At 47.2% G+C, this 11,545-nt stretch overlaps 1 protein-coding gene across 1 annotated transcript in view; it reads right to left on the bottom strand.

The window, feature by feature from the left end:
- Window positions 1-11,359: 11,359 nt before the first annotated feature.
- Window positions 11,360-11,545, bottom strand: part of LOC103797393 — a 6,183-nt gene continuing 5,997 nt past the window's right edge. The window contains exon 7 of the mRNA XM_009069610.1: window positions 11,360-11,481. Within this exon, the coding sequence (XP_009067858.1) occupies window positions 11,360-11,481 (122 nt within the window). The remainder of the gene's footprint in view (window positions 11,482-11,545) is intronic.

The raw sequence follows: 11,545 nt of genomic DNA, 5'->3' as shown, positions 1-11,545 counted from the left end.
GTCCTGAGGTGAGAGCAGCAGGACTATAACCAGAAGTTACTTAAAGGCAACTGGCCTGCACCTCTGGGTGAGTTCAGCTTAGATGGGCAGCAGAACACAGAGCAGAGTCTACTATCAGGAAACACATCCCACCATGAAGATCCCAGTTTCAAGGACCAGGATAAACTTCTCATCAGAGTGGTGCTGTGCTTCTTTGAATGAGCAGGAATCTGCAGTGCAGCTTATCACAGGACAGACTGCTCCTGGATGGGGTTGGTGGAAGTGGTTTGCTGTTACTGGCTTGTCCTCAGACATCTATGACTGCTCTTGCATCAAAAAGTGTTTTCACTTTCTAATAAACCTGCTTGACAGCCCTCTGAGATGTTTTGTCATAAAGGGTGGTTGTAAAGCTTAAGTTTCCTGGCTAATAACTTAATTACAGCACAGATTGCCCAAAGCAACAAGGCACTTCAAACACATCCATAAAAAAAGAAAGAGGCATGTTAACTCATCCTTAAGGTTTTAATTAGAGCAGCTGCAGGGCCAGGTAGGCAGGTGTGTAGCATCTCATAGCCTTTGTGAGGGGATCTTGGCTCTCCAGCTGCTCAGGCTAGAGTCACAGATAGAGAGAGGTCACACAACAAAAAGACCACTGGGAAAGAGAGTTTGGATGCTTTTAAGGTTTCATAGAACAAAACAATTAGAGATCCAATCACATGAAGCTGTAGGGAACCTGAAATTCTCCTCAGGCCCTTTTACAAAGGGTTCTGCTCAACTATGGCAGAGCCAGAGGGAACAATGTCCATTTGAAAGATAAGCAAAACTTTTGTTCCTTGTCTTCTTACAAGTCCCAGCTGTCCTGTTCACTCTGGGAGGGACAGGAGAAAGCTGGAAAAAGAAGCACCACAAGAAGTTTCACTCCCTTCTGATTTACAACTGTTCTGCTACTGAGACTATTACTCCCCCATGCAAACACTGGGAGAAGACAAGCAGGATCCCTGCTCAGTGCCTGTTGAAGGGTGTGAGCACCTACAGTCAAAGCCAGAATAGTTTTATGAAGGGAAAGTAATGTCTTACTAACAATATTCTTCACTGAAAGGGTGGCCAGGCATCAGAACAGGCTGCCCAGGATACTGGTGGAATCACCATCCCTGGAAGTGTTCACAAAATGTGTAGAAGTGATGCTTAGGGACACAGATCTGTGGTGGGCTTGGCGGTGGTGGCCGGTCTTGTCTTTTCCAACCTAAATAATTCCGTGATTCTATGATTCCAGGACAGAGCTGGTCCCAACCCGGTGTCTCCCAAGCTGGCTGATGGTCTCCTCGCTAGTCTTCACTAGATGGTGCTGTACACCCTCCCACGAAATCCCTTTTGCAGTCGGAGCCCGTTTCTCCTGCGCTGCATTTCCAGTTTCAGCCTAAAGTGGGAGGGGAAATGGCTAACCTAAATAATTCCGTGATTCTATGATTCCAGGACAGAGCTGGTCCCAACCCGGTGTCTCCCAAGCTGGCTGATGGTCTCCTCGCTAGTCTTCACTAGATGGTGCTGTACACCCTCCCACGAAATCCCTTTTGCAGTCGGAGCCCGTTTCTCCTGCGCTGCATTTCCAGTTTCAGCCTAAAGTGGGAGGGGAAATGGCTCTTCAGGAGGTATTTCCGCAGAGGCAAAGCACCCTGAGCAGTGGCAGTGGGGTTTGAAGAGGTAGCCGTCCGTCGGGTTGTGTTAAAATGCAATGGAAAATGCGTTGAGGAAGAGGAGGTTGAGCAGATGGAGCAAAAGTCATTTGCCCCCTGCCTGGAAGGTCCTTGTTTGCACGGATTTGTCCTTCACAGAGGAATTGCATCCTGGCAGAGGATGCCCAAACTTGGCCTGACCAGGACTGAGCTGAAAGAGGACACTTTCCCCCTCTCCAGTCATGCATGAGGGTACATGGTTTGTGGGCAGCTGCGTCCAAAATGTCCTGGGGGCTTCAGCACCTCTGGGCACAGCAAGAGATCACAGCCCTTGTGTCTCCTCCTTTCAAAACCCAAGTGCCAGACCCAGTCAGCCTTCCCTCCTGCAGCCGAAGCCATGGGCTTGGGCAGGTTGTCCTCTCAAATAAAATGCTACCTCAGCCAGAGATTGTGGAGCTGCAGAGAGAAGTACTAGGTAGGCTGAGTGAGAGGTTCTGCCTCTGTGGAGAACAAGACACACTTCAGCACCCTCCTGGCATCAGCCTGGCAAGCCGACCAGTGCACTGGGAGGGAGGATGCCTCTTTAGAACTCAGCAAACTAAGCTGTTAAGTGGAGCCTGTCAGCTAACAGATAAACACACTTAGAGAGTGTTTATCACCCTTTCATAGGGAATATGTCATGTGTTTATGTCCAGCATGGAAGTGGAGAAGATTTCTGACCATGCAAGAGAGCTACCCAGCAACAGCTTTTTCAGGTGGAAAAAGGATTTGCAAGGTTTAAATGAGGAGTTTTCTTGCCTGGTTGTCACGTCCAGATTTTTTTTGCCGAGGCAGGGTGTCTCATCTTGAAGCCTCCAACACATAAGGCAACATTTTTGCATTTGTTGCTCTTTTTGAAGCCTGTCCAAACTCCAGTGGTGAAGACAGAAAACATTGCCTAACAACAAGTCTTTCCTGAAAGCCAGTTTTGCAGCATGAAACCTCCAGAGATACTTGTCCTCTGTGCCTTGGGTACTTTCAGCACACACAGCCTAAGACAGTCTCCTTTGACAAGACGTCAAGAGCTTTCAAGCAGCTCTTTATTTCTCTACACACCCTGCCTGAGAAAGCTTGAGCAAGGACATTGGCTTTGCAAGAGTCAGAAGCTGGTCCTCTTCTCAGATGTGGCATTTTGGGCACCACCACCCTTCCAAAATTCATTAGTATAATTTCAGTGTAACAAAATAATTAAGCCTAGCCTTAAAGGCATCTCAAGCCAGATCTTATGCAGACACTGCTGCCCACAGGGAAATGGGGTTGTTTTTGCAAGGTTTCAGGTAGGTCTTTCTTCTGAGGCAAGAGGTCCCAAATTTTTCCTGGGCTGACCAAGGTCTCCATGTAGTCCCTTCAAGCCTTGGCACCATTCAGACCTCTTAGAAACTAATTTCTTGGACACATAGAGGAGAGCAAACTAAGCTTGGGAACCACAGTCAGAATTACAGACTGTAATGTCACCTAGCCTTGTCCAGCTACCAGGTTCAACCCAGAACAGATCCTGGGATCTGTTGCAGAGCTGATCTAAAAAGCATTGATGTCTGCTGAAGATGCTGCTTGCATCAACCACCAGCAGCAAGTGCTGTTCCAGAACATGAAGACCCAGCATTGCTTTGCTTTGTGATTAATCAGTGTTGAAAGACAGGAGAGTCCATTAAAGTTGAGGAAAAGAGCTTCTTTTCCTGAGGGAAAAGGAAACAAAACCATACTTGTTTCACCAGCTGAGTTGGAGTAATTTCCCTGACCATCATCATTCCAACATTGTGGATGGCAAGTGTGCTGGCAGCTGTTCCAGCCTTGCCCGACATTGATACTTTTTGAGAGATGCTTGAAGATCAAGAGGTTTACAGAGGGGTGTGAGGAGATGAGTAATGAGGAAACAGCCTTTAGGAGGCTATTCCAACCCCTTCTGCCAAGCCTTACATCTTTTGAGAGACTCCACCACTTCTGCATCTGAACAGCATCAGAGGAAGAGAGGGAGAAGTGGAAGATCCTTTTCCTCCATGGGCTTCTCTGCACTACATGTCAACGGCAATGTCACGGGAAACACCACAAGTGGGTCTCATCCTAGAAATGCTCTAGGGCTTTCCTGGGGTAGATTCTCTTTATGTCAGCTCCAGGTCCAAGTCTTGCTGTGAGTTCTTTCCCTGCCCTTGGGCATCAGATAGCCCCATCTGATCAGCTGAGCTGATGAAGGTGTTGTCGCCCATCCCAGCAACACCCAGTTCCCCAAGGTGGGTGGGAGGAAAGCACTTTTTAACTTAACACTGGAGGTTTTAAGTGGGACTAAAATTCATCTCTCAAGCACTTGAGTTTCATGTAGCATGAGGGCTGCTTTGAGCCAGCCCCAAGACGCCTCATGCCGCTCACTTCCTCCCATTTAAAAGACATTAAACATATAAGGGTTCATTAATATTGAAAAAATCCCCATCTCACTGCACCCTCATGCCAATTCAAATCATCTCGACTGACTGCAGCAAGCTCCCTGCACTTGTCAGAGGATGTCTATGTGCAGCTTGCCCTCGATATTCTGCCAGTAGATTAAAACTTGGCCAGATTTTAACACAGGCTCTGTGGAGTGATGCTTGTGGCACACACCCTAAGGCCTTGGTTGCAATTCCTGACTGCTTAAGAAGTGCACATTTGTAATCAGTCAACATCTCTGCCTGGTTTGTACCCTCAGGGGAAGCTCTGGGGATGGGTTTTCAGGCAGAAAATGGGGTCATCAGCAGGGCTGGCATCCCACATAGGAACATGGACATGAGCATCCGAGCTGGGTCACCAGTACAGCTCAGCAGCACTAACTACAGTACCATGGACATTTTGGGGATGGCTGCTTTATTTCATCTTCTCCCTGTACAACCTGATAACATGCAGCTGATATTGCACTCAAAAACTTGCTGCAGAGAGCAGAGAAATCCATAATCAGCCATGGCTGGCTCTGCAGGGCTTGGTTTTGCTGCAGAGTCAGGCAGCAGCTGTCTGACATCAGTGTCCCCACTGCCACTGCAGGCTGGAACAGCTCCAGCACTGGGGACAACCTCAGTCTGGTGGCAGCTCTGAGACCAAATTTCCCAAAGGGCAGCAAGGATCCTCCCTGCCTCCAGCCTGGAATATGGGCAGGACCATCCATCGGACTGCTGAGTGTTCTCAGCCACTCGCTTCCTTCCCCTCCTCCACACAGTGCCAGTGCTAGAAGAAAAGGGAAAAGGATCAGATGCTGTAGTAGTCCTGACTCCATTCCTACCCTGCCTGCATATGTTTTGTGGTAATGCTGTGATAATTATCAAATGCTTCCTTTACATTTTCCCAGCCAGGCACCAACTTTATTGCTATCACCCTGTCTCCTTGTCTCTGCAGGAGTGTCCTCAAGGAACACCTTTGCATTTGGCTGAACGAGATGTTCTTGTCTGAGGAACCACAACAGTGTTTTTCCTGGTTTTCCATCCATCCTATTAAACCACACCAGCAGTTTTTCTTTCTACTATTTTGAGTAGGGTACATTCTCCTGGCTAATGTTATGTGGACAATATACCCATCATTTCCTATCAGCTTTCAGTTAAGTGTGCCCAGAGCTCCAGGTCAGATAGATGGTGTGCCTGATGGAGTGATAACATAAGGAGATACACAAATACAATGTCCCAAATCAGATTGTGTGGTGTCCTTGCAAGGAGACATCAGAAGCATCCAAACAGTGGCTTTGTGTGTAAGGGTAGAAATCTCCACAGCATAACTGGTTTGTAGGGCCTGTCTTGAGTATCAAGGAGTAATCAGGCAATAACGCCCCATGCTACATCTCCACCTACTCCACTGGTGGTGGAGGATATGTGTAGCCCTAAGCCCTAATCCAGTCTGGCCATTGCAGGTGAGTGGCATATCAGGCATGAAGTGCAGGCTTTGCTGTGCTCATCTGTGAGCTGCCACCATGACTTGATACCAGGCATGCAGAGGGTGGCTCCTTATGATTTTGAGTCTTTTTTAAAGGTGTCTGTGATGAGCTTTTGTCTGATGGAACTTTTCTTACCAAGTATGTTTCTATGCCTGGTGGGAATTTTCTTATGCCAAGGGTAGTAGGATGGGGCAGAAATATATTTGCAGGGAGAAGGGTACCCTCTGAATGAAGGGAAGCACAGGAGGTCTCCCAGGAGGCTGCATTTTTGGCAGGGACCACAGCCCAAAACCACAACAGCATGCAGGTTTTCTTTTCCATGCTATTTTTAATGGGCTTAAGGGCATTGGGACATGGAAACCCAGGCTCCCATCCTGGTCTGACACAACTCTCAGATGCCTCTGCTCAATCCCCATGCTCCTCTTGCCCCGAGACCATCTCACAGCAAAATATTCCTTTATTCTGTTCCTGGAAAATAGGTGGGAAAATATGCATTGTCAGCAGGGGAAGCAATAGTAACCACAGGCAAAACCACAAAAGTGGGGGTTTTTTACCTTGGATGAAGATAGTTCTTGCTATGGGTCACTTCCTTCAGCTAAATACTTTCCAGTAATAGCCCTTTTCTTTTTAAGCTCAGGTTTTTACTAGAACAGCATTGAGACAAACCAAGTTACTAGCTAATGTTGCTGTTACTTTCAGCACTCCCTAACCCTCATTGGTCCCATCCTGAACAATCCTCCTTGATTGATTAAACATCATATTTTACCAGTTTCCTGGGCAAAGGCCTTCAAGACCCTTTCTTTCCAAAGAGAAGGGAGAAAACACTGCATCTTTGTGCGGCTATTAAAGGGTTTTGAGTCAAAGTTTCCAGCAGGGAACGCCCACTGCACTATCACACTGCCAATGCATGTTCTGACTGGTGTCCTGGCTCTGCTGGGAGCAGGGTCAGGCTCTTGGGCTGCTCCAGCATTTTTTCCCACATGTTCAGCCCATGCATAAGTCCTGCCCAAGCCCATAACTCTTTGTTGAGATGCCTTTGACGGAGTGAGCTAATCTCCCGACACAGGGATGTCCTGGCAGATAAAATAAATATTTAGCTGGAAAACATCTAACAGTTTTTCAAAGAGCCCAGAACGGCCTGAGTGTGTTTAGACTGTGTGCATAGCAAAGGGTGCTGATGTCTTTAATCATCCTTGTATGTATTTGGTGCTTTTATCTGGAGATCTTCAGAGTCCTCCACAGAGAGGTTTGTCTTGTTCATCCCTGCATAGCAGATAAGGAAATGGAGGCGCAGTCAGTGAGGGCTGGATTTGAGGTGTTTGTGGTGCCACATTTTGAGCCAGCCTACTTTGTGCTTCCTCTCCAAGGCAAACACTTCTCTGACAAGATGCTGTGAGAAGTGACAAGGCACCAGCGTGTGCCTCATCCATGTTTTCCTGCCAGTGGTGGTGATGGCCAGTATGGCTGGTGCCACTTGTGCCTATATCTCAGCAACAGTCCTAATTCCCACTAATGCCCCTTGTGCCTGGCTGCAGCCAGGAGATGGGTTTGCAAAACTGCTCCAAATTGCAGATGAAAAGCAATCCTGCTTTCTGTTTCGGTGCTTTGCATCATGGCTGAACATCTCTTGTCTCCAGCAGGCTCAACTTTATTTATTTATTATTCCTTTCCACAGATGCTTTCATGTAAAGTAATTAGTACTGAGGGTAGCATCAAGCCGATAACAAACTAGGTTGTAACGTCTCCTCTGCCCGGGTGCTCCAATTTTTGGGAGCCCAGCAGGACAGTCTCCTGCCTGCACTCTGCCTGAGCTCAGTAGCCAAGAGTGTCATGAGAGGAGTGCAGTGCTCTGGGACTGTGAGCAGGATAAGGTCTGGGGAGCAGTACCAGAGCAAGCTGCTGCTGGGGGAAGGTGTCAAGGGGAAGCCTGCCCTGATCCATCTCCTCAACTCTCCCCATGGCTGAAGAGGAGCCAGCTGAGTCCTAACCCAAGAAATGAGGCATGGTTTTCTCTGTAAGATGCTTTAATGAGAGCCTTATAACCTCACTTTTTTTTTAAAATTCCTTTTGAATTAACACATTTGCTTTCTCAGTTCAAATGCATATTTTTCCCTGCCCCACATCTCCCATACAACATTCTTCCGAACCAGATTGTCCCCAGGAAATTTTGCTGAAAACAATTGTACTGCAGCTTCAGAAACATCTGGGCCAATATTGCTCAACTGATGGGCCATCCTCAGGTGGAGGCTACCTGGGCAGGAGCTGGGCCCAGATGTGGGAAGGAGGCATCTCTGAGCACCTCTGGACACAGCACTGGCTGGTTTACAGGTCACCCTGCTTTTCCTGTGTCCCCATTTAGCCACAGAGTGAATCTCTTCAGAGGATGACAAGTGTAAACCCAGCTTTTGGTATCAGAAAGCAAGGTACACCTTCATGCACCAGGAGCCTCATCAGGCCTGGCTTTGCCAGCCCCATCTTCCAGCCCCATGGGGAGGCAAGAAGGTCCATGGGACTTCAGTCTCATCTCAGGCTGTGTCAGCTACAAGACACATGAACATTTGCCCTGAATTGCCTTTTCAGAAACTAAACTAATTTTTCAGTCTTTGGGTTCTTAAGGCCACCAGTTTTCCAAGAAATTTTAAATCCTGTAAAATTCACCCAGATCCCCTAATCACTCATGAAAACAAAGGCTGGACTGATTATTTTCACTAAATGTTTGGCAGGCTTCCAGCTTTATGAAATGCAGCTCTTCTGAAAGAAAAATCTTTCATGGGCAAAATTGCATAGCAGTGGTTTTGGAAAAGCAAATGAAAACAAGGCATTTAAAAAAAAAAAAAAACCTTTAAAAATAGTCTTGAGGCTATCTTTATCCCCTTCCCAAGCCTGGAAGATGAAGGCTTACGCTTATTTTTCATCTGCTTCCCCCCATACCAGCTGAAAAAAGGGACAGGTGGATTATTTTTATACTCCTGTTCCTGCCAGAGATGCAAGAAAAGCCAATTTTCCCAAAACAGGCAGGAGCTTTGTGTGCTGGGACAGCTGTGAAAACCTCTGGCTGCCCCTGCTCTGGACAAGTAGGGCTTGGGCAGGGTTTTGGGGACCTGGAATGTGCTTGTGGGTGGCCAAATGGGGCTTGGGCCTTATCATTTCTGGGCAGTTACTAGGGCCTTTCTAACAGGGAGGTCTGCAAAGATTAACTGGGTGCTGATGCAGCACCTCATCACCACTCAGAAAAAGGCCTTTGAGGCTCTCCTCACAGCTCATTTTGGATTGGTGAGAGCAGGGTGAAGAGCAGTACCTCGCCCTGTGCCACACACACCACAGTGGCCATAGAACAAGGGCTCACACTTCTCCTTGCCTGAGCTGCTCCTCATGGATGAGCAGGGAAGCATCTCGCTCCTTGATGCCATTGCTCTTCTCCAAACCCTTAAGAATTGCCTGGGAGTGCAAGGACCAGAACAGCACAAAGCCCTCAAGATGAGGGTGCACAGTACCTTTAGGGAGGCAGAAGGTGGTTCTAAATTTCACTCCTTTCCAGCCATCCGCGATATATGATTTTATGTTTTGGCTCTACTGCTGCCAGATGTGGAAATATTTGAGTGGGAATGTCATCCATAGCCCCAAGCTCTTGTGCCCAAGTGGCAGGGGCCAGGTAAGAGCATGTTACTAGAAAGGTGAAGCACAGCAACCTTTGGTACATACCTGCAATGACTTCTGTCCATTTTCAGTTTCATAAGAGCTTTTTGCAATTCCCCAGTCTGCCTTCTCCTTTGGCATCCTAAATAACTGTCTGTCATCAAACAACCCCTTAGTTTTTAAAGATTACCTTATCCAGCCCATGACTAATGACACATGCCACCAATGACCTCCTTTCCTGGAGAAACATCCCCTCTGCTTCTCAGCTTTAATCACCCATGGGAGCACTGTATGACAGCACTCGTGCCTCTGTAGAAGCCAGTGGCAATATAGAACAGTTCACCCTTACCAATGTGCATTTTGAGTCCTTCATGGAACTCAAAGAGGTTTGTTAACATGACTTTCCTTTACAGAAGCCCTGTTGACTCTCCCCAGATAATTAACTGTATGCTGTGGTATTGTTTCTAGCAATTTAGCTGACACAGACATGAGGTACAGACACCAAGAGACCTCCTGAAGACTTTCTTAAATGTCCCGTGGAAAGGCAGTACACCTGTCCTGGTCCAGGATCTGTTTGCAATGCTCCTTCTTGGGAGGATGCAAAACCTTCCAGGGCTCTCTATGCAATAACTGCTGCACAGCCTTGCACCAGCTACTCACCTTGCCTGGACGCCTTAATCCAGCCTGTGGGTTTAATACCTCTGTATTAAAGAAGGCAGCTTAAGGACAGGCTGCTGGGAATTTACTAGGTGGGGTTTTGGGAGGCAGAGCTTATAAAATACAAACTTCATGAACAGGGTGCTGGGCAGATGAGTTTAAATCATGTATAGGAATCTGCATCCTCCGAGTCTTTACCTCTAAGGTTAATAAAGGCATGATCAGTGGAAGCAGCTGCATCCATGAGCATCCCAGCAAGGGACCAGGGTCACTGCAGAACCCTGGGCACAAGAGAGGCAGAAGCCAGGACAGTTGCTTTAGATGATTTACAGAGTCAGTGGCAGAGTGGTAGAATTAGCTGATTTATTTGAAAACAAAACAACACACCACAATGATGAAAGGAATTGCATTACACTGCATTTGGTTTTTGCTGAATGTAAACAATAGCACACATTATTTTACAATTTAGCTCTGTAATAGTATTGCAAGATGCTCAACACCTGAAAGCACCTGCCATGTAGAAACACTTTTCAGACACCTGTGAGGCACCGCCAGCTCTTGATTAGGCACAGGAAATAGAGGCAGTGGTCTGACAATCCAGTCCATACACTTTTAGGCTTCCTTATACCAAGTCAGAAGTGATAAAGCCACATGAGAAAGCACTGATGCAGGATGAACTCGCTGTACTGGTTCAAATATATTTTTTTCTTAAACAGGTTTCCTTTGAAACATCTAGCTTCACCCCAGATTAGGTACCATCTCATCTGTGCATCTAACCTCCTTCCAGAGTGGCCACAAACCATTCTCCAGCAGGAGACATCCAGTTAGTGCAAGCTATGTACAGCTCAGGGACTCAGCTTTGTGTCAGAAGTTTTCAGTCACTCCTCCTTCCCCCTTGTATATCAGACATCAGAGCTGACACTGCAAAAGTAGATATCAAGTTGTAGTATCTGTTCCTGTCATGCTGAAGAAAAGCAGGAAAGGGAGCAGTTGCTGTTTGCAGATTTGCTTGCAGCACCAGGGCATGTGCATATCCAGCACCAGTGGCCAAGGGAATGACAGATCTCCCATTGCTCACCTGGACTCCCAGGGACAGATCACTTAGATCTGCACTTTAAGGAAAATAAGCTCCCAAGGAAAGAAGATGAACAGCTGTGTGTGCAAGCCTGCTGAGTGCCTGTTGGCAGCCCTCTTTGCACAGACAGGAACAGAGAGCCACATCTCAGGCATCACGAAGGTGCACAGAGCTGTTCAGCTGAAGGATAATTTCCTGCACTTTTCCAGAGTAAAACCGAAGGAATTCATGATGAGGCTGTGAGTTGCTGCTCCGAGAGAACATGGGAGCAAGACAGGTTTACAGACACAAGCCATCTGCTTTTGGAATGGAGAATAAGAGAGAAGAGCACAGGCAACTGATACTGAAAGGAAGGACCAACAGATGACCAATTATTTTTTTTCCCTTTCAAGTATCTGCTGCAACATGCCAGAGGTCTCAGGCCACGATGCCTGACAGGTGTGGGATTTCTGATGCTTCCAGTGGTCTCTTACAGTGCCTCCATGTGACTAGTCCAAGCCGAACAGCAAAGATCAAGCAAGTCACTGCCAGCAGAACAACTAGGAAAGAAACACACAAGCATGTTAGGGCATAAGAGAAAGACAGTGCCTCTTGTCATATTGC

Source organism: Acanthisitta chloris, unplaced genomic scaffold, assembly GCF_000695815.1.
Source record: "Acanthisitta chloris isolate BGI_N310 unplaced genomic scaffold, ASM69581v1 scaffold11962, whole genome shotgun sequence".
Classification (NCBI taxonomy): domain Eukaryota; kingdom Metazoa; phylum Chordata; class Aves; order Passeriformes; family Acanthisittidae; genus Acanthisitta; species Acanthisitta chloris.
Note: the sequence above shows the minus strand (reverse complement) of the source record. Positions and strands in the feature narration are given on the sequence as shown.